Source organism: Aquarana catesbeiana, linkage group LG06 (genome assembly GCF_042186555.1).
Source record: "Aquarana catesbeiana isolate 2022-GZ linkage group LG06, ASM4218655v1, whole genome shotgun sequence".
NCBI classification, from domain to species: domain Eukaryota; kingdom Metazoa; phylum Chordata; class Amphibia; order Anura; family Ranidae; genus Aquarana; species Aquarana catesbeiana.
The window spans coordinates 52,914,744-52,942,741 of NC_133329.1; the positions used below are offsets into that span (position 1 = coordinate 52,914,744).

Here is a 27,998-nt window from a genome sequence, read left to right on the forward strand (position 1 = left end):
ACTTTTTTTTCTTCAAAATCTTCGGTATTTTTTTATTTGTTGTGCAAAAAATAAAAACCCCAGCATTGATCAAATACCACCAAAAGAAAGCTCTATTTGTGGGAACAAAATGATAAAAAATGTTTGGGTACAGTGTAGCATGACCGCGCAATTGTCATTCAAAGTGCGACAGCGCTGAAAGCTGAAAATTGGACTGGGCAGGAATGGGGGAAAGTGTCTGGTATTGAAGTGGTTAAACGGGGGCTTCAAATACCGTATTTGCTGTCATTTAACAAAATGAAATACTTACCAGTCCCTGGAGTCCAGCACAGTCTTCCTACAGCCGGTTCTCACAGCTGCAGGAGCCTGGTGCCACCATCCTGGATTTGGGAGCTGGCTGTGACTTCCCCAGGAAATCGCAGCCGGCTCCCCACTGCGCAAGCACAAGATTATGCGGCGCTTTAAGACTGGTCCTGCAGCCTCCTGGGACATGTGACACCAAGTTACACAATTCTCACCTAGGCCTGTCAGAAAAAGATACCCACTCCAAGAAAAAAAAAAAAACACCAGTTCTGGTAAAGTAGGGAGTGAGGAGGATGAGCAAAACTTTCACATTTAATTGAAGGTCCGCTTTAAGTAATGACAAAGTGTTTGACAATAGCAAGAGATAAATAAAAATGAGTTGTAGTAGTTTTTAACCAAATAAAAAAATATATCATTGTTGTGATATAAATATTTACCTCCTTTCCCTCCCAGCCTTGGCATCCCTTTAATTTGGGTCTTTACGCTGTGGGGGGTCTGAGAGCAGGCTATGATAGTTTGATCCCTGTGCTGGGAGTGTGCAGTGAGCGTGCTCTCAGCACAGAAATCTTGGCCGTCCATGGACTCCTATGTGCAGCGTAGGGGCTTTAAAGCCCAACCTCTTTGCAACCATATATATGCATGACATATGGGCAGAAACTGAAAGCAGCACCCGTGTCCCTCTGATATATTTTGAAGATGTTTTTGTCCTCCTAGTTACCCAAACCGTATGGATTTGCTGTGGACGTTGGCTGTGGAACGGGGCAGAGCACAAGAATTCTCTCTCCATACTTCAAGAAAGTTCTTGGAACTGACATCAGTGAGGCTCAGATAGAAGAGGCCAAGAAAGCATTGGGGTTCTCCAATGTCACATACAGGTAGGGACATTCTAAACTTTTTTCATTAGTTACAATCAGGGGAGCAGCAGGAACATTTTGCCTGGGTGAGAACACCATACCGAGTAGTTCCTTTCCTGGTATGAACAGATCTCTTTGGGTTAAAGGAAGTTTACCATCTAAAGTGTGCCATGGTGCAGGAGTGATTTGTGGGTATTCCTAAAAGACATTGTTGGGAGGTGTGGAGGTGATTAATGGGTAATCGTAAAGAATATTGTTGAGCGATGTTGGGGGGATTGGTGGGTATTCCTAAATGATGATGTTGGGGTGATTGGTGGTTATTCTGAAAGCATATTGTTGGGGGATGTTAGGGTGATTGGTGGGTATTCCTAAAGGACATTGTTGGGGTCACCCAATGTCATACAGGAGAGGACATTCTAAATGTTTTTCATTAGTTACCTTTGGCCTGGGGGGAGCACACCCAACCAAGTAGTCCCTATCCTGGTATGAACAGACCTCTTTAGGCTAAAGAAAGCTTACCATGTAAAGTGTGCCATGGTGTTGCAGTGATTGGTGGGTATTCCTAAAGGACATTGTTGGGGTGATTGGTGGGTATTCCTACAGGATATTGTTGGGGATGTTGGGGTGATTGGTGGGTATTCATAAAAGACATTGTTTACGGTTGGGGTGAATAGTGGGTATTACTAAAGAACCATTGTTGGAGGATGTTAGGAGGATTGGGGGGGAATTCCTATAGGACATTTTTGTAGGATGTTGGGGTAATTGGTGCGTATTCCTAAAATACATTTTTGGAGGATGTTGAAGTAATTGGTGAGAAATTCCTAAAGAACATTGTTGGAGTGATTAGTGGGTATTCCTAAAGGATGTTGTTAGGGGATTTTGGGGTTTTTGGTGGGTATTCCTAAAAAACATTATGGGGTTATTGGTGGGTATTCCTAAAGAACATTGTTGGGGTGATTGGTGGGTGTTCCTAAAGACATTGATGGGGATGTTGGGGTGATTGGTGGATATTCCTAATGGATATTGTCAGGGGATGTTGGTGATTGGTAGGTATCCCTAATGGACATTGTCAGGGGATGTTGGTGATTGGTGGGTATCCCTAATGGACATTGTCAGGGGATGTTGGGTTGATTGGTGGGTATTCCTAAAGAATATTGTTTGGGGATGTTGGGATGATTGGTGGGTCTTCCTAAAGGATATTGTTTTGGGATGTTGCAGTGAATTTCCCAGTGAATCCTTTAGAAATATATCGGACCCTTGTTTCATCTGGGAAGGGATGAAAAAGAAAAGTCAGACTCTCAGAGCCCAGGGTTGGGCTTTAAATTTAACCAGATGGTGTCACTACTTATATAATCTAATCTATAATTCCTGCAGTGCCTGTCCAGCTGAAGAGGTGCCGGTTGGGGACGCCTCTGTTGATCTACTAACAGCATGTGCTGCTGTCCATTGGTTTAACATTGAGAAGTTTCTAACAGAGGTAAAAACAAACTGAGTCTTTTCGTTGCATTATTTTCTGATTGCTGCACATTGTAAAATGTGTTGTACATTACATACGCCTGACCACTGCATTCTGTACACTGTGCTGCATAAATTGGACCCCTAAACCTTGTGCTGCATGTTGCATACTGCAGACAGCTGCATGCTTTTTGAATGTTGCATACCATGTATATTATGATTTAACTTGCTTAGCCTAAACTGCTATATGTATGCTGTGCTGTATATTGCATACAGTGGATTACTGCAATTTGTTCACTGTGCTGTGCAATACATAAACCAAAATTAAAATCCACTAAAACAGGCTGCACACCCAAAGCCTCTGCTACCCTGCTGTTTAATCCATTGACAGCACACACTGAAAACTCCTGCTGGAAGCCATGCTCTAATGAAGTGGTCATCAACTCCTGTCCTCAGGGCCAACTAACAGGCCAGGTTTTATGTATTCCCTTGGGGAGATGCAGACTAGAATACTGCAATCACTGAGCAGCAAATGATATCACCTGGGATGTATTTCAGTTATCTTGCAAGCCTGGCCTGTTAGTGGGCCCTGAGGCCGGGGTTGATGATCACTGATTTAATGTGTTTCACCAAATCACCGGTCTTAACCCTAAAGTCTTGTCATGGGTGAAACGCTTCAGGGGCGTGGCTTCTAGCAGGAGTATTCATTGTGTGAAGTCAGTGGATTACACCATAGTGGAGCAGAGGCTTTTTATGTGCAGCCAGTCTTATTGCAATGTAGAGAGGAATGGAGTGCGAGTTGACTCCTGGGATTGAGCACCCGACTGGTGTATAGGAGACGAAGGAGGATACGGGTTGCTTGTGAGTCGTGATGTGAGTCAGGATCACTGAACACATAAATGAATGGCTGGACTCAGTGTATAGCATACAGCAGTCAAGAATATGTAATGTATAGCACAATGTACAATATTATACTTTATATACACTGTACACACTGTGCTATATATTACATACACTGAACTGCTACACTCTATACACTATGCTATATAATACTGTATATTCCCTAAATCACTGAACTCTATATGCTAGATTGTACACTTTTTGATTTTTTTTTTTTTTTTTTTTTTATAAATTCAGTATTTCATCCTGTTCAGTGAAGGGGCACACTTTTGCAGGTATATATTAATGTAGATGTCATCATTTCAGGTCGATCGGATCTTAAAGCCACGAGGCTGCCTTGCTTTCTTCTCCTATCTCCCCCATATGGAAGTTCACTACAAGGACCGCTCAGAACAGATGACTGAGGTCTTTACAGAGGTAAGTACTGAATATCTTTGTGTTTTCAGTGTCCCTTGTCTTACATACTGCTTTGTCTGAGATATCGCTGTTGTATTTGTGAGTGATAAGTAAGCCTGGCATGATATAAAATCCAGTATAAGAGTTTGGAAGCAGTCACCTGCACTCCCCTTTCTTCACTGTGCCGAGCACTCTGGGGACTTCCAGGTCTGGGACGCTCAATATGCAAATACTGACTGATTCCAAAGTCAGAGCTATGCCCCTCCCACTCCATGTACAATACTCTTGTTTCTATTGGGCAAAAAGTGAGAATGCATTGTACTGGGGGGTGTGCTGGTAGCCCTCATATGAATTCCTAGCTCCTTGGGGTTCCGGGGCCCCTCAGCATGAATCTAAGATAGGTTGGTTCCTTGTGTGATCCGATTTTAAAACCTTTGGTCATCTTCAGTCATTCTGTACTTTAGAATATGTGTTTAAATACAATATTAATCAGGTAAATTATTAATTTTTTATCACTAACAGAGTCCACTGGACTCCAAATGGTCACTCGGCGCACAAAATGCATTAATTAAATTAATAATTGTTCATTTATGGACACATTAGTGTTGATTTATTAACAACAAATAGGCTGTGCACAGAGAGCACCAGAGCATAGTAAATGAGGGGGAAGCTCTGCTGACTTCCACCATCCAGTTATGTGCATGTGATTGGGTATTCTTTGTAAAATAAAGCTTCATATGAAATTACTATGCTCTGGAGCAACTGCACTTGCAAGGTGCATGGTTTGTTTGCCTTTAGTAAATCAACCCCACTGATGCTTAACCCCTTAACGCCGGCGCCCTCCTGCTGAGAGGCTGCATATTTGCATACTCTCGGCGCTAAGGCTCCATTCACACTAGCGCGTTTTTTGATGCATTTTGCATTTTGCAGAAATGCATGGGAATTTTTTAACATGGGTTCCTATGGAACATGTTCACATCAATGCTTTTTTGTATCTCTGCGTTTTTGGAAAGGGTCGGGGACTTTTTTTCATGCAAAAAGCAGCGTTTTGCATGTAATGGATTTCAATGGACAAGCATCAAAAACGCAAGTGCACCGTTTTTGCAGCGTTATTGGTGCGTTTTTGCCGTGTTTTTTTTTTTTTTTTTTTTTTTTGTAATTTTTTTTTTAAGACTGTAAAAAAAAATGAAAAAAAAAAAAAAACGCAAATCGCGGCAAAAACGCGGCAAAAACGCTACAAAAACGCTGCTCAAAAACGTGCCAAGCATGAAAAAAAAACCTCCAAAAACGCTCAAAAGCAACATGCATAGGTGTGAATCGAGCCTAAGAGGCTAAGACCTAACTCCAAGCAGTTTTAATAGAACAGAGCCCCAGTCAGTGGTTAAAAAAGCAAAAAAGATTGCCAACTCTTCGTTGCTGTACCCTGCAGTTATTTAATTCTACCACTAGATGTCCTCAGTCTTCTGGACCGAATGTAATGCAGATGAATTAAAATGTATGGCACTTACTGTACCATATTGTTTATTTAAAAGCAAAAATAAAGCATGTGTGTATAAAATAAATATAAATAAATATAATTTTACAGTGCATTAAAAAGTATTCATACGCCTTGAAATTTTCCACATTTTGTCATGTTACAACCAAAAACCTAAATGTATTTTATTGGCATTTTATGTGATAGACCAACACAAAGTGGCACATAATTGTGAAGTGCAAGGAAAATGTTAAATGGGTTTCAATTTTTTTTTACAAATATCTGAAAAGTGTGGTGTACATTTGTATTCAGCCCCCTTTACTCTGATACACCTAACTAAAATCTAGTGGAACCAATTGCCTTCAGAAGTCACCTAATTAGTAAATGGAGTCCACCTGTGTGTAATTTAATGAAAACATCACGAAAGCCATGGAACACACCAGACAGGTCAGGGATAACATTGTGGAGAAGTATAAAGCAGGGTTAGGTTTAAAAAAACATCCCAGGCTTTGAACATCTCACGGAGCTCTGTTCAATCCATCATCAGAAAATTTCTCTCTCTAGATGTGCAAAGCTGGTAGAGACATCCCCAAAAAGACTTGCAGCCGTAATTGCAGAGAAAGGTGGTTCTACAAAGTATTGACTCGGGGGGGGGGGCGCTATACAAATGTACCCCCCACACTTTTCACATATTTATTTGTACAATATTTTGAAAACCATTTATCATTTTCTTTCCACTGCACAATTATGTGCAACTTTGTGTTGGTCTATCACATAAAATCCCAATAAAAAACATTTACGTTTTTGGTTGTAACATGAAAAAATTTCAAGGGGTATGAATAATTTGAGATATATAGATAGATAGATATCTCAAATTATTCATACCCCTTGAAATATATTTATTTATATAATTTATTTTGTAGTTATTTATTTTAAGACCACAAATCCATTTCAGTGTGAGGAATCATGGGTGGGGTTGGATTAGTATGACAACTACATTCTTTTAGCCCATCTCCAGAAAAAAAAATGCTCCCTTGTAGAGGGCTGCCCTCACATTTTTCAAGGGTAAAATGCTTGTTTAGGTCTAAGGGGCCACAGAAAGAAGCTTTATCCCTGGTTCACAATGACTGCGGGAATGAGAAATGGTGTAAGTTCAGCTGAACTCACACCAATTCATGCCCGCATGTCAGTCCCAATTTCAGGGGCGATTTCAGAGACATCTGTGCAGGTTTCTGCACAGATGTCAATGGAGATCATACCCCGAAATCGGCAAAAGTAGTACAGAAACTACTTTTAAAAGACGCGACATTGCCGGCAATTGCTGCTGATTTGGCATGTCAAATCGCACCAATGTTAAGCAGGGCTTACTCCCTTGATCCTCCACAGCTTTCCTGTACAGTCCTACTTGCCGGTGGACTGTCCCTTACAAGGGTCCCTCTTTTCAGCTTCTGGCAGGGGACAGGCCTTTCTACTCAAGCTGTGGCTGCTTTCTAAAGAAAATTAACTGTAAGACTTTTCACACCTTTTATTTTGATGCAACTGGGAAGTATTTAGTCGATTTAAACTGGAAGTTCAATTGGGTTTTAAAGTGGACCCTCTCTTTTAAATGCAGGTTAGGTATAAAATAATTATTGAAAAATACCTCCATTGTCTCCATGTGTAAACACAAAGATTTCATTTATTTTCCAGGTGGAAGATATTCTGTCTCCATATCAGCATGAGAAGGTTCACCATGTGAAGACTGGATACAAGGAAATATTTGAAGCCATCCCTTACACTGACAAAAGAAGGTCTGACTACTTTGTATAGACTAGACCAGTGATGGTGAACCTTGGCACCCCAGATGTTTTGGAACTACATTTCCCATGATGCTCATGCACTCTTCAGTGTGGTTGAGCATTATGGGAACTCTAGTTCCAAAACATCTGGGGTGCCAAGGTTCACCATCACTGGTATAAATCAACCATGTGATATGTTGTAACCCCTTGCTACCCTTTAAAGCAGTGGTTCTCAACCTCTCTAGTGCCGTGACCCTTTCATAAAATTTCCCAAGTTGTGGGGAACCCTAACAGTAAAATGATTTTCGTAGCGTGGGTTGTCATCACCCAAGGCAAATAATTTGTGCCCCTAACCCACGGACATTTAGCGCTCCCTGATTCCCTTCCACTCGTACAGTATTAAAACCCTTTATGGTACATTTTAGAATGTACCAATCTCTTTGTTCTCCTCTCTTTCCCTTTTAGCTCTCTCTATCCTAATTTCTTGTGTTTCACCCCCCCCCCCCCCCATCTTTTTTTCTCTAGCCGTCTTTCTTATATTCTTTCTCCTATTCTTCCTCTCCCTTTTTTTCTTTGTTCCTCCCCCTCTTTTCCGCTACCTTTCATGTATTCTCTATTTTTATTCCTTCTCTTACTCCGGGGGGGGGGGGGGGGGGGGGGAATGGGATGAGTGGCAGTGCTGGGGGGAGTTCTGATCATCCAACTTGGGTGCTTTTGATGACGGTCACCTGCTGATCTGAGAACTGTAGTGAGGACTTTTAATGGCAACTATAATCACAGGTAGTGTTACTCACTGTGTCTCCGGCTTCACTGTATCTCCAACTTTGTGGTGTCTCGCAGCAGTGACACCTATGCCGAAATCAGAAGATAGGGTCTCATCCCTCCCACTTCACATTCCTCACCAGTCAGCTGACCTCTAGTCTCTGCCCCCCCAGCCATGCTATGAACTGAATGGGCGGCTGCAAAGAGGCTGAGTGGGCAGCCGCGGGCTCCAGGGACAGCCATCCTGGGTGGCCGCGAAAAGGCTGGGAGAGCGGTGCGGGCTTCAGGAACTGCTCATATTTCGGTGACCCCTGGCAAATCGTCCTTCGACCCCCCCCCCCCAGGTTGAGAACCACTGCTTTAAAAAGTGTTCTTGGCATTGGGAATTTACATTGTTATACTGCTGGATCCTTTTCATGAAATTGATTTAAAGCTTTTCTGTTAAGAGAAGATTATAACCTGATCCAGTAGCAGCCGGTGATAATTTTCTTTGGGGGTGGGGTGGCAAACAGTACCACCCCCCCCACCCTTTCCCCCCCCCCCTCCCGGTCCAGTCCAGTCGGTTCGGGTCTGGTGCACTTGCCCAATCTATGCAGCACTTCTCCCAGGCTCTTGGTGGCGGCTCCCTTTTTCCCCCTGCTTTCTATGGGCAATGACTCTGGCTTCTGTTTCCTGTCTCCTTCTTGGTGGCAAATCGGGAGTCCTCTCTTTTCGGACAATCAGAAAACGAGTCTCATACCCGCTTCTGATTGGCCAGTTTGAGGATCAGTGTTACAACAGCGACTATTCATTCTCTGTTGTAACACCTGGGTGGGCTCATGGCGCAATGGTCTGCGCTACGAGCCCACATGTTTTAAAGCCTATTAGAGCCTACGGCTCTAATCAGGTGCTTAAAAAAAAAAACACCCTGGCCGCTGTAATCTAGGTGGCCCTCATATAGGGGGATGGCGAGGATAGAGGGGGTGGCTGCCGGGCACCCATAATGGACGGGCCACCACTGACCTGATCATTTACAGATTTTTTTCACTATTTATGTAAAGTATTTTTTTAAACTTGTACAGTATAAAACCTTGGATTGCGTGCATAATTTGTTCCGGAAACATGCTTGTAATCCAAAGCACTTGTATATCAAAGCAAATTTTCCCATAAGAAATAATGATAACTCAGATGATTCGATCTACAACCATTTATTCATAAGTCCTTTGGTTTACAGTCCATATAAAAAGATTATAGCAATGTGAAAATGTCCATCCACAAATGGAAGCCTCCACAATGGGATTAGAAGCAAATTCCAGCAGGAGCTCCAGAGTATAAAAGAGAAGAGAGGCGCCTCTAAGTGTAGTAATATGGTTACATTTAATGAAGTGTGACAGTAGGAGATGCTGTCAAGGTAAAATTGATAGTTTGGGGGACACAGGGTATGCACATTTGCTTGGTGCAAGGCTACAGAGCATAAATGTGGACTGGAGAAAACTGCTTTCGCAGCTTTCTCCAGGTTTTGGTATTCGGTCATGGGGCTCTGTAGTTTGGAGATTCCATAGTGTCTTGGTTGGGACAGGATCTCCAACCCTGTATCCAGACTTTGTAGATTACCAGCAGGGTGTGTGCTCAGGTGAGCACAGCACTTATAATGAGGGTATGGGAAGACCTCATGGCTCCCAGTTGGAGACTGCTCCACACCCAGAGAGACAGGAGGTCTTCAGGAGTCAGAGGGGCTGCAGGAGGCAGCCAGAACGTGTGACTGCAAGAGGCAGTGCAATGGTCTGAGGACTAAGGCCAGAGCGGAGCTGTGGGCGCTAAAGTGAAGCCATCCACATTGAGGAATCCTGTGGTCTGTGTGACCAGGATAAAGAGCAGAGGTACTGCTAAAGAGCCAGGTGGGCTAGCATTTTCTGTGTGTTTATTTGCTGGAGAAGAACCACTGCGTGGGAAACCTTTATGTCACTGACTTTTATTTGTAGTCAGAGTCTTCGAGTTTAGAAAGTGATACTCCTAAGCACCAAGGCCTGAGGTGTGCCTTGGCCTGACTGGTCAGTATGCCTGAAAAGAGGGCATACCCTGAATGTAAGAAAAGTAATATGAGTGAGTATGAATATTTGGGGGAAACGGGTGGGTGGGAACCCAGAACGCCCACGAGCCCTGACCTGACAGAGGAGGAGGCTTAAATAGCCCTCTCAGACTCCTCCCACAAATGCAGGCTAGCCTCCGGCCAGCCTTTGTACTTGTAGTCAGAGTCTTCGAGTTTAGAAAGTGATACTCCTAAGCACCAAGGCCTGAGGTGTGCCTTGGCCTGACTGGTCAGTATGCCTGAAAAGAGGGCAAAAAGACACAAATTTAGGTGAAAAGGGAAGGTAACAATCCATCAAGTGGAGAAGTGCGTGCCCGGATGGCAATAGTATATAACTGATAAGTGTCCGTTATGACAGGAGAAACCCCCGACTCGGTGATGAGACAGAACCCCTTGTAGAAACCTGCGAAGCTACCCCGAACCCAACGAAACGTCCCATGAACGATTGGGCAGAGCCTGAATCCCGAGACGACCCAGATATGAGAATGAACTACTGTGAATGAGCGGATGCGTGGGGGAAGAGGAGTCATGGCTGTCCCAAGGAGCCCCTGCAAAATGATAGCCGAGAAGATCAAAACTTTGCTCAGACCCTGGGAAGTGCTCCGTGAAACCCTCCCCCCAAGCCATGGCCTACCCATACTGGTATGGGAAAGAGCAAGGGTAAGTACCAAAGGACAACTGGCAGGAGTTCAAAAGGTAAATACCTGAAGGATGTGATGGAGTAGGTGGTTGAGGCCCAAACCCTAAAGCAATAAGCACTGACAACGTGGAGAAACCATGCCAGACATCGAATGCTGGTCCCACCTGATTTGATCAGGTCGTGCTGCAGCCGAGTCTGAATCCTGAACCGAGGAAGGAGGGCCAGACTCCACACCAGGGAAATAAGTCTCATGGCCTGAAACAGTCATACCCCAAAGTGACTGAAAAACCCACCTACCTGACACCGGCTGGGGAACGGAAAAAAAATTACAGGACTGACGTCCCTGAGCAGTCTTCCAGGCCACATCCTAGACAAGATAAGATATCAGGCCCGAGTGTAGAATCCAGAATCATGACGACGTTTGCCCAAACCTACCACTTAAGGACCAACAAGGGGATGATGGCTGCCAATGCAGCCCAACCTGAGAACATGAACAAGAGAAATGACAGGCAACAATACATGAGAACAGCAATCCCCCTCTGAGCCTACCCAAGTATGAGAACATGAGCAGAAATGACAAGACCACTGCGCGTGAATGAAGCTGATGATGGACCACCCCCCCCTCGTGTAAGTAGTGACTTAGCCCGAGTAACCTGCTGCGCAGAGACAGGTACTTGACTGAAAACTCAGGGCTGGTGTACCCACAGACCGTGGTGGGTAATCGTATAGGTGTGGTGAATGAACGTGCATCGTATGACGTATGTTATACGGGCGAGAAGATTGTGGTCAACAATCATTAATAAACGAAACCTCAGCCCGTATGGATCTGTAGACGTGACAGATCCTGACATGTGAGCCCTAGCTAACTGACCCAGGTACAAACATGAACAAAGATACAATGAGACATGACAAACAATGAAGATAAAACCAGCTACCGAAGTATGCCGTGACTGAACAACAACGCCCCTCTGAGAAACGCTGTGACAGGAATGCTGAGACTGAACACTGAGGTAGAAAGGCTATGCCAGAAATCTCGGGGCAGAAGTGCACTGACAGCAATGTCTGACAGAAAAACCCTATGACAGAAATGCTGAAACTGAAAGCTGAGGCAGGAACGTGAGAACCGAAACCCTGGGCAGAGCGTAATGACAAATGCTGAGACTAAAAACCTGGTGCAGAAATGCAATGACAGAAATCCTGGGGCAAAAACACTATGACAGAACACTGACAGAAATGCTGAGGCAGAAAAGCAAAGACAGAAATCCTGGGGCAGAAACGCAGAGGCAGAAATGCCATGTCCGAAATCCTGGGGCAGAAACGCAGAGGCAGAAATGCCATGTCCGAAATCCTGGGGCAGAAACGCAGAGGCAGAAATGCCATGTCCGAAATCCTGGGGCAGAAACGCAGAGGCAGAAATGCCATGCCCGAAATCCTGGGGCAGAAAAGCAGAGGCAGAAATGCCATGCCCGAAATCCTGGGGCAGAAACGCAGAGGCAGAAATGCCATGCCCGAAATCCTGGGGCAGAAAAGCAGAGGCAGAAATGCCATGCCCGAAATCCTGGGGCAGAAAAGCAGAGGCAGAAATGCCATGACCGAAATCCTGAGGCAGAAACGCTATAACAGAACGCTAAAGCAGAAATGTAATAACAGAAAACCTGGGGCAGAAGCACCAAGACAGAAAAGCTGAGACTGAACGCCAAGCCAGAAATGCTGGGGCAGAATGCCGCTGTGATAGAAATCCTGGGCAGAAATGCTATGACTGAAATCTTGGGCAGCCATGCTGTGACCGAAAACCTGGGGCAGAAACGCCTTGACAGAAATGCTGAGACTGTGCGCTGAGACAGATATGCGAGGGTAGAACGCTATGACAGATATGCGAGGGTAGAATGCTATGACAGAAATGCAGGGGCCGAACGCTATGACAGAAATGCAGGGGCCGAACGCTAAGACAGAAATCCTGGGGCCGAACGCTAAGACAGAAATCCTGGGGCCGAACGCTAAGACAGAAATCCTGGGGCCGAACGCTAAGACAGAAATCCTGGGGCCGAACGCTAAGACAGAAATCCTGGGGCCGAACGCTAAGACAGAAATCCTGGGGCCGAACGCTAAGACAGAAATCCTGGGGCCGAACGCTAAGACAGAAATCCTGGGGCCGAACGCTAAGACAGAAATCCTGGGGCCGAACGCTAAGACAGAAATCCTGGGGCCGAACGCTAAGACAGAAATCCTGGGGCCGAACGCTAAGACAGAAATCCTGGGGCCGAACGCTAAGACAGAAATCCTGGGGCCGAACGCTAAGACAGAAATCCTGGGGCCGAACGCTAAGACAGAAATCCTGGGGCCGAAACGCTAAGACAAACGCTGATACCGAAATGCCGGGGTAGCACGCTAATGATGGAAATGCCGGGGCAGAATACTATGACAGGAATGCTAGGGCCAAACGCTGAGACAGAAATGCTGGACGTTGCAACAGAAATGCTGAGGTATAAGTGCTGACAGAAATGCCGGCTGAACATGACAGAAATGCTGGGGCAGAAACGCCATGACAGAAATGCAGGGCTGAACGTGACGACAGACATGCTGGGGCAGAACACCTTGACAGAAATGCTGGGGGAGAATGCTGCGACAGAACTGCTGAAGCAGAAAACACTATGACCGGAACGCTACGACAGGAGTGCTATGATAGCAAAACGCTGACACTGAAACGCCTAGATAGAAACGCTGTGATGGAAACCTGAGGCTGAAATGTTATGACAGAAATCCTGGGGATGAAACACTGGTACCTGAAGCGGTGAATGCCCGTGAGGCGTGCAGGGGATCTCCCCCCCCCCCCCATGATGCCCCATGCGAGTACCGGGAAGTGAGCAGGCGGGTGAACACCCCCCCCCCCCCCAAGAGAACCGGGAAGCGTGCGGGCGATTCCTCCGTGATGCACGGTGTGAGTTCCAGGGAGGTGAACAGAAATGCAGGGGCCAAATGCTAGGTGAGTGGATAAAAGATGGACGAACAGACGCCCACCCCCCCCAGGAGAAGCAGGCGCCTGCCCCCCCCCACCCCACGCTGGCAGGACACACAGGGATGAGGGAGAAGAGGGCGGCACACCCCCCATGCAGGATTGGCCCAGCAAAGGTGGAAGATGGACAGACGACCCCCCCCCTAACTGAGCCCTAGAGAAGTTGGTGTGGGTAAAGATGATTGACGGCCGCGGCGGTCCTCCCCCCCCCCCCCCCCCATGGGCGCCGGGAGAAGCTCGGGCTGCGTGCTGGCCATGTGGAGCTGTGCAGGATGGAAGGATGACCCCTCCCCCGGCACGAGCGCCGGGAGAAGCGGGCGGGCAGCACCTGACCAGCTGCAGCCGAGGGGAAGGAAGGAGGGTGGTGGAGGACGGATGGATGGACGGCCCCCCTCCCTTCCCCCAGCATGCTCGCCGGGAGAAGCGGGCGGGCCGCACTTGACTGGCTGCCGCCGAGGGGAAGGAGGGTGGGTGGAGGATGGACGGCCCCCCTCCCTTCCCGCTGCAAGATCACCGAGAAAAGTGGGCGGGCAGACCCCCCGTGGCTCCGTGTGCAGCTGGCTGAACATCCCCCTTCCCCTCAATAACCGGAGAAGCGGTCGGAAGCTCCCCCCCTGAAGCAAGCTGGTAAATGGAGAGAGGAGCTAGCTGGCAAGAGGCTCCCTCGTGGAGCTGTATGCATGGGGAGAGGAGTCGGCGGTCGGGCGATCGCCCCCCCCCCACCCCCTGCTGAAATACCAGAAGAGGGACCCGTGAATGTGGGTGCCGAAGGAGGACCCAGGTGGGTGGAGAGGTGAACTCCCTGGTGAAGCACCGAGAGAGGCACCGCCACCATCTTGTAATTGATCCGGAAGTGACGCGTAAGCCCCGCCCCCTACTGAACCCAGAACGCCCACGAGCCCTGACCTGACAGAGGAGGAGGCTTAAATAGCCCTCTCAGACTCCTCCCACAAATGCAGGCTAGCCTTTGTACTTGCCTTTTTAATAAAAATGGGCTACCACACCCTCAAATATAGTTCCTGACTGGCTTGAATCACTCACAAATGCATCTGCCACGAGAGCTAATGGTCCCCGATATTACAAGTGGTTGTTGGATGCGGGCACAAGACGGTGGAATCTGGGTCCTTGCTCCACAGTGAGTTCAAGTCAGGAACTATTGGCTGTGTGTGGAAGTGCAGCCAGGCAAAAGGCATTGCGTGTTGCAGGTGGTGTACCTGTGAATGAAAAGTCCAAACTTTTTTTTCTGCTATGAACTGTGTTTGTGTGCATGAGACAGCACAATCTGTGTGTGCGCTGTGCAGGTGAGGAAAGCTTGCATGAAGTGAAAAGCAACTTGCTTTAAAGTGACAGTGCATAATTTTTTGCTGGAGGGCGCAAAAGTGTGGTGGAGTGACTGCAAAGATGAAGCAAGAGTTTGAAACTGCCGGAGAATTTTGCAGACCGTTTTTTGCTACACCAACTCCAGTTAAAGGGGAAGTGCATGCTGTTGCCCCTGGCAATGCTGGTGCAGGCCAGCTATTAATGGGCAAAGTCCCGAGCTTATAAGAGGATGCAATTGGGGAAGCCCTGTTAAGGCTCTGAAGCAAGAGCACTGTTTGCGGTGCAGAGAGTGGGGGCATGTTGTCTCCAAGTGCCCTTTGTCTCAGTCTCCAATACAAGGTGACACGGCCAGACAAAGGTCGGCAACAATGTTTGGGAAGCCTGATTTGAGTCCCAGGAGTGTCCAAAAGGCTGATCAGAATTTCGAGAAGTATGTGGCTGCCCGTAGCAATGGTGGTGATGTCAAGTCTGCAAACTACGCGAGAAACTTATTGCTGACAGAGGATCGTGGCAAGTTGAAAGCAACAATGCTTGGAGGAGAGCAAAGTCGCTGCATTTGGGAGAGTCAGCAAAGTGCAGCTGGAAGAGTGCCTTCTCCCTTAGCAACAAGAGATCGGGTGTTAACCGGAAGGAGGAGCTACAGTGGAGATGTGGAGCGGCGTCCCACTAAAGATATGTGCAGAAATGTACCATGCCTGGAATGTGGTCAACTGGGGCATGGAATTTTTTTCTTGTCCCAGGTTATGGAACATGCCTGGAGATGTGGTTACTGGGCAGAAGTCTTTGCCTGCTTTTCAGTCACCTCTGGCAACAGCGAGAAAGTACCTGTTGTGCCTGCAGTTTCGTCCCATGGCCACCAGGAAGAGTTAGCCAGTAAAAGTGCGATAAAGGATAGACAACGTACTCAAATGAAGCCAGAGTTACCTGCTACAGATGGTAAGGCTGTTGCAGTTCATGGGAACGATCCCAGTGAAGTGGGAGTATATCCGGCTGGGAGATCGGCAGAAGGTGTAAAAATGGACTTGCTGCAGTGTGCTACCCCGAGTAGTGGGGAGACACAGGTTGAAGCTCAACCTGCAGCAAGGTTAAGAACTCAAAAAGACTGGACTCTGTATGTGCCTGGTGTAATCCACCAGAGTGCTGAAAGTGGTAACCTAGGGGTGACCAATACAGTTTATGTGCCAGGTTCCTTATTGACAGGTGCTACAGAGATGCCCAGGGAAACCTCCCAGGAGCCCACAGTGGTGAGGCACATGGTTTCCCAGGACAACTGTGGAGCTGCCCTAGTGGGCAAAAGAATGGAGAGGAAGGGTGGTGACCAAAAACAGCCTGTTAAAGCTTATAACACTACTATGTCTATGAATGCTGATAGTAAAGGTATTGCTGATGATACATGTACTTATTGTGATGTGTTCAAAAGTAATGCGTAAAGAGGGATGTCTCCCTTGGCAACCAGACGCAGAGCCACAGGGTTGTCCATGGAAGTCTCAGGGGCTCTCCATGCATTTGAGCCAGAGATTTTCCAGGATAGCACTGAATTTGCTCGGGTGGAACAGACTGGGTCTACACCATGCAGTGAGAGTTTGTGTGAGCAGTCCATTTACCATCTGTGTAACTAAGTTGGAAAGGGGTTAAGTCAGCTGGCCAAAGCTGAAAGTACACAGCCGAGTGTGTTAGCGCCCCAAGAGCAAGGTGGTGATGGTGTATTGCAGCCTGCCTTGTTTGATGAAGCATTAGCAAAGAGTAAAAGCATGTTGTCAAAATGTGATTTGTATAGAACTGACAAAGGTACTGTTTGTGCTGCAGAATCCCAGGTGCCTCCTAGAGCAGATGATGAGGTACTGCTGAGCCCTCATAATGGAAGCACAATGGATTGGGACAGTTGGGCCAAACAATTACTAGCCATGTTAGACAAGGCTATGTTGAGGACAGGGGTGTGAGTACAACAACTGCTATGCCAGACAGGGAGATTGCAGAGCGACCGATGGTTGAGAGTGCGTTGGTCCCTGCAAGGGTTGTTTCCTCCAGTCAGAAGGACCAGATCAGGGCGCATGCATGGCAGATGTGGCGTTCACAGCCCAGCAGCTGAATGTCAAGTGTCAAGGTGACAATGTAATGAATGTTGACTTGCAGAGGCTTATTGGTGAGTTAGAGGGCATGAGTGGGAGACATAGGTCTGACAGTGGTTCAGAGGAGTGTCAGGCTGTGATGGGTACTTCCAGTGAGGTGGAGGCCCCCTTAAATGCCGTGGCCCCTCAAGCTGCAGTGAATGAGCCCCTCCATGTCTCCAATAAGGCAAAAATGTTTTGCATATTGATGTGGAGTGTGTAGAAATGACAGATATGCTAGTGGAACTGCTTGAACTGGTGAAAGCACATTCCTTGTATACCTGGGTGCCTCCATTACAGTCAGATGTGGTAGTGCTGCATGGTAGCAAAGGAGGAAGCCAGGTAATGCAAGCTGTGCTGGGTAACATTAATCACCAGTGGAACTGGGTGGTACGGTGCTTATTAATAGTCTGGCAAGTGATCTCACAGTTCCCTGTGAGGGTGCTTCCGGATACGGTTCAGTACGGAAGGCACTCTGGGGGGCTGCTGGAGACATCAGAGGTCTCTCCGCCTTTTGTGGTGATGGACATGTCTGCTAGTGTGGTCCGAGGTGTGGCTGAGCAGGATTTAGTAAATGGCGCAGATACTGCCTCACCCGCTAGACCTCCTAAGAAGGAAGGGCCAGATATGGACGCGGCAAAAGAAGAGATTCTGCCTGTCACCTGCAGAGACGTACAAATTGGGGTACCCAGAGACGCTCTCAAATATAGTATGGAGAGGAACAAAAATTGTGACGTGGAAAAGTGTGAGCTGGCAAAGATTGGTACTGCTAGAAATGGGTCATGCATTGCTCAATGTCAGTTGTTAGGACAACTGCCCACAGAGATTTGGACAACAGGTGAAGTGAAGCCTTGTGTAGGTCCCATAGTGGATAGCTGCTCGCCTGTGTTGTCCCTCCTTGGGCCTGGCCCTAACAAACCCCGAGCAAGAAAGAACTGACGGTATTGGTAATTGGAGAAATGGTGACTTATTGCTGAATGTTAATGTAAATGGTGGCCTGGATGTGAAAATTTAATTTTTTTCTTGGAAAATTAGCATGATAAGCAGATATTGAGCTCTGGGGAGTTGGTAGTCAAAGGTAACGGCAAAAGAGTTGGTAAACCCAAGAGACCTATTGTGATGGGGAAATCTGGTACCAGTGAGGGAAAAGGTGGTGGTTCCTCATCAGGCGTAGTGTTGGGAGCAGGTTCCCTACAGAATCTGGAAACTGAGTTGGAAGGAAGTAGCGGGAAAGGCAGGGGGCCACCAGAAAAGAAATGTGAGCTCAGGAATCCCAAGGACAGAGGGAGTAGGCTGAGGGTACAGAACTGTAGGACCCCGTTGTGATCCAGGGTAGGGCGTGCCTGGAAATGCATCTGAAAAAAAGATTGGGCCTATGCAGCGAACAGCTGGCGCAGAGGTGCCCCAATCAAGGATTCGGGCTGGTGTGTTCCGCCCCCTTCGGTTTCGAAACAAGGGGAGGGGATATGTGACAGTAGGAGATACTGTCAAGGCAAAATTGATAGTTTGGGGGACACAGGGTATGCACATTTGCTTGGTGCAAGGCTACAGAGCATAAATGTGGACTGGAGAAAACTGCTTATGCAGATTTCTCCAGGTTTTGGTATTCCGGAATGGGGCTCTGTAGTTTGGAGATTCCATAGTGTCTTGAGTGGGACTGTATCTCCAACCCTGTATCCAGACTTTGTAGATTACCAGCAGGGTGTGTGCTCAGGTGAGCACAGCACTTATAATGAGGGTATGGGAAGAACTCATGGCTCCCAGTTGGAGACTGCTCCATACCCAGAGAGACAGGAGGTCTCCAGGAGTCAGAGGGGCTGCAGGAGGCAGCCAGAACGTGTGACTGCAAGAGGCAGTGCAACGGCCTGAGGACTAAGGCCAGAGCGGAGCTGTGGGCGCTAAAGTGAAGCCATCCACATTGAGTAATCCTGTGGTCTGTGTGACCAGGATAAAGAGCAGAGGTACTGCTAAAGAGAGCCAGGTGGGCTAGCATTTTTTGTTTATTTGCTGGAGAAGAACCACTGTGTGAGAAACCTTTTGTCACAGACTTTTTTTTTTATTTGCCTTTTTAATAAAAAATGGGCTACCACACCCTCAAATATAGTTCCTGACTGGCATGAATCACTGACAAACGCATCTGCCACGAGAGCTAATGGTCCTCGATATTACAGAAGGTACAACATTTAGCAACTGACATGGTTGATGATTTAAAGAGGCACATCTAAGTATGCAGGCATCCGGGGTAAAGCTGTCCACATAGACCATCCCCCGCACTGCCGACTCTCACCGCTGTCAGTCTGCAATCGTGACCGGGGAGACTACCCTGCAGTAGAGCGATCTGAAAGCTAGGCCTAAATCACTTGTGGAGTGCAGCATGTAAGGGATGATGTCAATGGCGGTGCGGAGGATGGTCTATGTGGACCGCTTTACCCCGGATACCTGCATACTTAGATGTGCCTGTTTTAATCATCAACCATGTGAGTTGCTAAGTGTTGTACTTTTAATAAATGTAACCATATTGCTACACTTAGAGGCGCCTCTCTTCCCTTTTATACTCAGTTGTTACTTGACACTACTTGTATAATCAAGACATCACTTGTATATCAAGTCAAAATGTATTTTAAAATGTTGCTTGTTTTGCAAAACGCTGTCAAACCAAGTTACTCTCAAACCCAAGGTTTTAATGTATTTAAAATGCTGTGTGTAGGCCAGTGTTTCTCAACTCCAGTCCTCAAGGCGCCCCAACAGGTCGTATTTTCAGGATTTCCCTCAGATGAAACGGCTGTGGTAATTACTAAGGCAGTGAAACTTATCAAATCACCTGTGCAAAATAATGGAGAGCCTGAAAACATGACCTGTTGGGGCGCCTGGTGGACTGGAGTTGAGAAACACTGGTGTAGGCAATGCCCTGGATGTAAAAAACTCTAAACCACAACCCCTCATTTTGTGTCTCTCGAAGGGCTCATTTACATTTGTTTTCGGCTGTAACACACATTAAAGCACCCACCGCTTCAACCTGTGTGTTTTTTTTTTTTTTTTGCTCATTAATTTCCCTGCTTGGCAGATCCCCAACCTATTAGTACCCTTATTCAGCAGATCCCCATCTCAGTAGTACCCCAGCTTTGCTGATTCCCCCCCCCCCCCTCAGTAGTACCCCAGCTTTGCTGATTCCCACCCCCCCCTCAGTAGTACCCCATCTTTGCTGATTCCCCCCCCCCCCCTCAGTAGTACCCCATCTTTGCTGATTCCCCCCCCCTCAGTAGTACCCCATCTTTGCTGATTCCCCCACTCAGTAGTACCCCAGCTTTGCTGATTCCCCCACTCAGTAGTACCCCAGCTTTGCTGATCCCCCCCTCCCCCCCACTCAGTAGTACCCCAGCTTTGCTGATTCCCACCCCCACTCAGTAGTACCCCTGCTTTGTTGGTCCCCCCCCCCCACTCAGTAGTACCCCATCTTTGCTGATTTCCCCCCCCCCCCACTCAGTAGTACCCCATCTTTGCTGATTTTCCCCCCCCCCACTCAGTAGTACCCCATATTTGCTGATTCCCCCACTCAGTAGTACCCCAGCTTTGCTGATCCCCCCCCCCCCCCCCACTCAGTAGTACCCCATATTTGCTGATTCCCCCACTCAGTAGTACCCCAGCTTTGCTGATCCCCCCCCCCCCACTCAGTAGTACCCCATCTTTGCTGATTCCCCCCCCCCCCCCCACTCAGTAGTAACCCCCCCAGATTTCTTGATTCTCCTCCCCCTCCAATCAGTATTAACCCCCAGGTCTGCTGATCCTCCTCTCTATCCAGTCCCCGCTAACTCCCTACTATATTGCTGCACGCTAGAGATGGGCTCAGGCATGTTCGGGATCCTAGTCCCAACTCACCTGCCCGATCCCCTCCAAGAAGCCGAAACTGAAAACCGCTAATCGCAGGCAGTGAGACCTTTCCCTTTCTGTACAGACTGGAAAATGTAACCATTTTATTTAGCGACAGGAGCTTTAATTGCCATTTAGAAAAAGTGTGTCCAATGCCACATTTTGAAGCAAGTGTAAAATGAGCCTTAAAGCGGAGTTCCACCCAAAAGTGGAACTTCCGCTCATCTGATTCCTCCCCCCTCCCTCCGGTGACACAATTGACACCTTTCAGGGGGGAGGGGGTGCAAATACCTGTCTACTACGGGTATTTGCAACCAACTTCCTGGAATAGACTCCCTCGGGAGTCATGCCCCTTCCCGCACCCCCCCGCTGTCTCCTGGGAAACACACAGGTCCCAGGAGATAGTGGGGACCACTTGGGGCGCGCAGCGCGACTCGTGCATGCGCAGTAGGGAACCGGGAAGTGAAGCCGCAACGCTTTACTTCCTGATTCCCTAACAGAGAATGGCGGCAGCAGCAGCCGAGAGATTGATCGGCTTCGGCTGCCTACATCGCTGGACTCCAGGACAGGTAAGTGTCCATTTATTCAAAGTCAGCAGCTGCAGTATTTGTATTTTTACATTTTTTTTTTTTTTTTTTTTTGTGTTGACTCCCTCTTTAACTACGTACTTTTAATAATCCAGCACTGACCCCCCCCCTTTCATCAGACAAGACACAAAGGGGGCTGATTTACTAAAACAGGAGAGTTGTAAAATCTGGTGCAGCTCTTCACAGAAACCAATTATTTTTTTATTGTCAAAGCTTAACTGAACAAGCTGAAGTTAGAAACTGATTGGCTCATGCACAGCTGCACCAGATTTATCGCCCCCTACTCTGTCACAGTATATAGAGCAGAGGTAGGCAACCTTAAAGAGGTGGAGATCTACCTGAACAACATGGGAGAAGTCAAAGATCACAGGGCACAGTGTCGCCTCCTCACACCTCTAATTGCTGTACCACCGTGTCGCAATCGCGTGCATTGCACCGCAATCATAGGTTTATTTGCTGTACTACACAAAGTTGTAGAGCACTCGCAGGGTGGCCTCATTCACTTGAATGGGTCATGTTTGGCAGATGCTACACCCACCAACCATGACAGGGCATACAACTCCTGCTGCAGCTGCGACATATGAACACCCCTGCAAAAACATACTTGGGAGGGGCACAGCCTAAAATGATTTACATTTAAGATGGTGCTGCTATAAGACCAAAAACAGTACAAAACAGATTACAGAGCACACATACAAAAATGACATTTATCCTGCAAGGCTAGTTAAAAACACCTGAACATTTTCAAAAATACGAGGGTTTGGTCACACTATATGGCCTATTAATTCGGGGTTCTTTGTCGCAGTAAGTGGGCTTAGCACTATATGACCATATAGTGTGACCAAACCCCCATATTTTTGAATATGTTCTGGTGTTTTTAACTAGCCTTGCAGGATAAATGTCATTTTTGTATGTGTGCGCTGTAACCTTGTTTTGTTTATATGTACACCCCTGGCCGCTACAGCTGAAGGGAGTGTGGTTGGGGCACAGGTGGTAAAAAGACCACCTCCCAAACTGCAAATGTAAATTAACCCTTACTGTACTGAGCCCCCTATAAACACTGCCGGGTTAGCTGCACATTGCCATAGACTTCTGTTATATTCTGCAGGTATGGTGCACTTTCTGAAAACGCACCAAAACCCCTGCATTCAGGATGGGACAGGAGCCAGCGCTACAGAGGAGGCATCGGCTTATGCAGCTCTTGCTCCCTACTACAGCTCCAACTTTACAAGTAGTCCCTCTGCATTATATATGATGCTCTGGAATGGCGGGTCACCAAGCCCAGACCGTGGTCTACCAGTCACCTGTCTGCGATCTACTGGTAGATCGCAATATACAGGTTGCTGACCCCTGAGATAGAGTTTTCTTTTCCAGCATTGCTTCCTCCTCCATTATCTATTCTGACATGCACTGTCACCTTTTAGGCTCGCTTCACACCTATGCATGTTGCTTTTGAGCGTTTTTGGAGGTTTTTTTTTCATGCTTGCCACGTTTTTGAGCAGCGTTTTTGCGGCGTTTTTTGCCGCGTTTTTGCCGCGATTTGCGTTTTGCGTTTTTTTTTTTTTTTTTTTTTTAGTCTAAAAAAAAAAATTAAAAAAAAAAACAAAAAAAAAAAAACCAGCAAAAACGGTGCACTTGCGTTTTTGATGCTTGTCCATTGAAATCCATTACATGCAAAACGCTGCTTTTTGCATGAAAAAAAGTCCCTGACCCTTTCCAAAAATGCAGAGAAACAAAAAGGCATTGATGTGAACATGTTCCATAGGAACCCATGTTAAAAAATTCCTGTGCATTTCTGCAAAATGCAAAATGCATCAAAAAACGCGCTAGTGTGAATGGAGCCTAATACAGCGTACTGACCCAACACTACTTCCTTATAATTCAAAAGAGAAGGCAGAACTCACGGGGCTTGAAAGGTGAACCCATACACATACAGTATATCTCTCTTTAAAGCCCAACTCCAGGAAACTTTAAAAATAATCCCTTGCAGTGAAGCTATGCCTGCACTGTATAGTTTGTTTGCCCGTTTAGGGGACACAGAAAAGAAGTAGATTTACTTATTCCCTGCAGTATCTTAGACCCTCTAGTAATCTAAGGTGCTGATGTCCTGAATACTGATGCAGGGTCCATTGACCTGCTTAGGACATGATGACACCAAGTGACATTCCACCTCCAGAGCATGGGGGAGAGCCATCTGCCATCTACCCTAAATGAGCAGTTATCCCTTGCAGTGTGGGTACAATCCCATTGCAAATGAGGATTGTTAAATTTTCTGGAGTTGGGCTTTATCTTATCACTAACATACAGTATATACAGTATATGCTGCAATTAGATGTCTGTATTGGTATTCTCTGTATTAATCACCCTTGTTTATATCACTTGTACAGCACCACAGCATATGATCCCACTATATAAATAACTGATAATAGGAACGTAAGGATTGCATTTGTTTTCTTTAACCTCTTCTTTAACTCACAGTGCTGTCTGACTTTACAGAATAGAAAGTGTTGTGACCAAGATCCGAGTGCCATTGACAGGGCTGATGGGTCTTATTCAGACATTCTCCATGTTCCAGACATATCTTAGGACGGAGCCTGAGAAAGCGAAGGAAATGATAAGAACAGTAGAGCAAAGGTGAGTATGTGGGTGTATGGGACAGGAAATAGCAGGGAACAGAGGACTATAAAAAGGTAAAAATTGTGCAGCAGCATTGTCCCCCTGTGGACAGAGTGATCTTAGGACATGAAGCTTTACATAAAGTCTTTAAGCAACAAATTAAAGCCCAAATCCAGCTGACACTTTTTTAAAGCACAGTTTAAAAAAAAAAAAAAGGGAAGGATTCATACCTCTGTACAGACTTGTGGTCGATCATTGAACGGGTTTTTGCAAGTTCCAGACCTCTGTACAGCCTTGAGGCTGGTCAGTGGACAGGCTCTTGCAAGGTCCCGACCTGTGTACAGGCTAGGGGCTGGTCAATGCATAGGCTCTTGCAAGGTCCAGATCTAGGGGCTGGTCAATTCTTGGGCTTTTGCCAGGTCCATATCACTGTACAGACTTGGGGTTGGTCAATGCACAGGCTCTTGCAAGTTTCAGACCTCTATACAGACGTGAGGCTGGTCAATGGTTAGGCTGTTGCAAGGTCCAGACCTCTGTATAGGCTTTTGCAAGGTCCAGACTTGGAGCTGGTCAATGCATGTTTTCTTGCAAGGTCCATATAAATGTACAGACTTGGGGTTGGTCAATGCATAGTCTCTTGCAAGGTCCAGATATTTGTGCAGACTTGGGGCTGGTCATTGCTTAGGCTGTTGCATAGTCCAGACCTGGGGCTGGTCTGTAAAGAGGTACGAACCTTCTGCTATGGGTCTGGAGGAAGTGTAGCTAAAGTACAACTGCATTGCAGTGACACACTATTCTCTTCATGGAGACAGATGAAAGTTGTAGGGACTTCTAGTCATCATTGCTGGACCTTAATGATGCAGCTGTGTGAGCAGAGCCATACACAATCCCCAGAATAAATAAATAACAAGACTTCCAAAGAGGATGCACTTGGGTTTTGGGGATGGAGCATAAATTAATATTTCATGTTACACCCTAAATATGAGTGTAATATAATCATGGTCCAAATAGTGGACTAAGCCTTTAAATTCACTAGAAGCCACCAAACTACATATTTTGAGTAGAACAAGTGTTAAGTTTGAATGGGTTCAGGGTATTATTCTTTGGGAATGTTCTCAGGCTATACATGAATCCTGTTTCAGGTTCCTTCATATCATGGGAACGTCCTCCACTGAAACTGAGGTTGAAGTTTGGCTACGAAACATCCTCGTATTGGCTTCTAAACCACAGTGAAGCAAGCATTTGGAAAACCAACGCTGAGACATGGTTGGAGACCCCACCGATTAGTATTTTATCATATCAGAATTAGGAGACCCCATTGATCAGTATTTACTTTATCAGAGTTCTGTTCACTGTTTCAATATGTCAGATTTTCAAATGGAAAAATCTAATGTAATCTGCTTTGTATAAAATCAAACTAAGAAAAGAAATGTATACACCAACTGTGATAATGTAGCAAAATGTCCAAGTAAAGAAAAATATTTCTAAATGTATAACCTTGTATCTTCTGTGATGATTTATCTTCAACTATTTCTGTTTAGGAATCTCTCCAAATAGCTCAGTCCCATACACCAGTGGTCACAAAGAACTCACTAGAGGGTATTGGATCTTATGATCTACAATGCTTAATTAACCTCTTTATGGCAGCTTTAGGCATATATGCAGCAGTAAAGCAGGTAGTTCTTCACACCCAACCTCTGCATATATGCATTGCTGTGTTCTGGGGGACATTCCATCAGCACCACAAGAAGTGCGAATGAACTGTCAATCGACTGCTCAAGGTCAACTACCGATGTCATGGAGCTGGTAAGATGATCTCCAGATGACTTCATCAGTACACAGCCAATTGCAATGCTCAGGATGATCAGGAGCCTTTCCTACCAGCCTCAGGTGTCGGAGCAGGGACATACAGTGGCTGGAAGGTAGACCTGGTGGCTCAACATTGGGGGCTGGGTACAAGAACCCAAAAAAAGATAGCTGGCTTCTGTTTAAATAGGGAAAGGAATATGGCGGCACAGGTCCTGGTTTGTGGTAGCAGAGCAGCAGGACAAGGCTAGATTTGATGGGTAGAAGAGTGTGTTTTCTGGAGACAACCCTGCATAAGAGGAGATGGGAAAAAAGCAGTGAGAGCCTGGTATGATACCATCTCCTGGCATTTAATAGCCACCTAATCCAACAATGATGCTGTAGCCTCCAGCTTTCTTATTTGGTGGTATTCTGTGCAAGTAAATGCTCAGGGCCTTTCTTCCAAAGTGTCAAGGGTTCCCTCTTATTCATAAAAAAGTACTTATTACCCCTCTAGTAGGTTCTTTGTGAGCACTGGTGTATTCATACACAGGGATAGTTGAAGACAAATGACCACAGACAATGCATGTTTCTAGATTTAGAAACGTTTTCATTTATTTGGACATTTTGCTATATTATCTAATCATTTTATCATGGTACTTTTTGGGTGCCTATGTTCACTTGATGGTTGGATTTTATACATAGTGTATTGGGATTGATTTTCTCTATTCATTGTTGATTACATATAATCTATTGTTTATGATATATTCAATGTCCATTCATCAAAATCCACAACCACTCTGCCTTCTCCATCTACAGTGAAAAATTAAAGAAAACACTAAAACATCACACATTTCTCTCATTTTTACTTATGAACTCATTGCATCCATTATTATCCTCTACTATTATCCAAGGAGACTCTGTGATCAATCATTAGCTGACCAACGTATGTATAAAAATGTCCCATTAGCAAGTAGTTCTACAAGGATCATGGCTGTACGGTTTGTTTTTTTTTGTTTTTTTTCAGCCGGCAATCGGCGGTCTTGTAAAAGTGACCCGGGTGGCTTTATAGCCGTCTGATATTTTTTCACAGAACTCAAAGGGCCCCCCTCCAGGCTGGGGAGCCCAGGACTGTGGTAAACAATCAGGGCAGCTTCCCACAGAGGGGATGGAGGAACCTGTGTTCCCCCATCTCCTCTGATGAATAAAGCCAGAAGCAACAATTGTTTTGTCACTTAGGTTTCAGAGCTGTCATTTCCTGGCTGTTTCTAATGTATGTTTATTCTGTTCTGGAAAGTGGTTGCCACCATCCCTATTTCTGTGCTTGAAATAGGAAAAAGACGCTCTTGTGGGATTGTGAAGGCAACCAAAATTTTTTTTTTCATTTTTTTTGGTTGCCTTCAAAATCCCATAAGAGGGTATTTTTCATATTTCATTACCTGGCTACTACAGCGAGGGAAGCAGCTAACCGAGCATGATCTATGCTTGGTTAGTATCTTTGGAGGGCAGGGGAGAACCCAGGGGTATAATGGACCCTTGATGTCTCCAAAAAAAGTAGGTCTAGCATACGTATGTAAATGGTAATTGTACCACACACATGAGATATTGTCGGAAACGTTGGAGTAAGAGCAGCTCACTTTCAACTGTTAAATGTTAAACAATAAAGGTTTTTAAATGGTCACCTATGGATAATTTTAGGCACTATAGTTTGTGCAGAGCTGCCAACACTGCTCTGCATGGCACCAGTGATATAAAATTTGCTTTCCTTTCCAGGTTCCCAAAATAAAAAATAGTACTTAAACATTTTTATTACCTGCAAAAAAAAAAAAAAAAAAAAAAGGTGCGTTTTCTTACTTTTTTGTGAAAAGGTGGACTTACCCTTTTTAAGTAATCTTATATGCTTTTACATGTAATGCAAAAACACAAAGGAATGAATCATTTGTAGCACCTACCCCTGAAGGAGCTGCTGTTTCTTGGGTCTCCTGTTCCCTGTGCTGATGAGTCTCAGAGCAGCACCACACTCTCTGACATTCTGGGGCTGAAGAGCGCATATTTATTGTAATAACACACAATATTACAAAAAATGGAAAACC

At 46.1% G+C, this 27,998-nt stretch overlaps 1 protein-coding gene across 10 annotated transcripts in view; it reads left to right on the top strand.

The window, feature by feature from the left end:
* Positions 1-26,754, top strand: part of LOC141148410 (uncharacterized) — a 65,892-nt gene extending 39,138 nt beyond the window's left edge. For all 10 annotated transcript variants that reach the window (XM_073635895.1, XM_073635890.1, XM_073635888.1 and 7 more), the window contains 6 exons: positions 997-1,157; positions 2,511-2,613; positions 3,798-3,908; positions 7,051-7,151; positions 24,001-24,138; positions 25,263-26,754. In XM_073635895.1, the coding sequence (XP_073491996.1) occupies positions 997-1,157; positions 2,511-2,613; positions 3,798-3,908; positions 7,051-7,151; positions 24,001-24,138; positions 25,263-25,353 (705 nt within the window). In that variant the 3' untranslated portion in view covers positions 25,354-26,754. The remainder of the gene's footprint in view (positions 1-996; positions 1,158-2,510; positions 2,614-3,797; positions 3,909-7,050; positions 7,152-24,000; positions 24,139-25,262) is intronic.
* Positions 26,755-27,998: the final 1,244 nt, after the last annotated feature.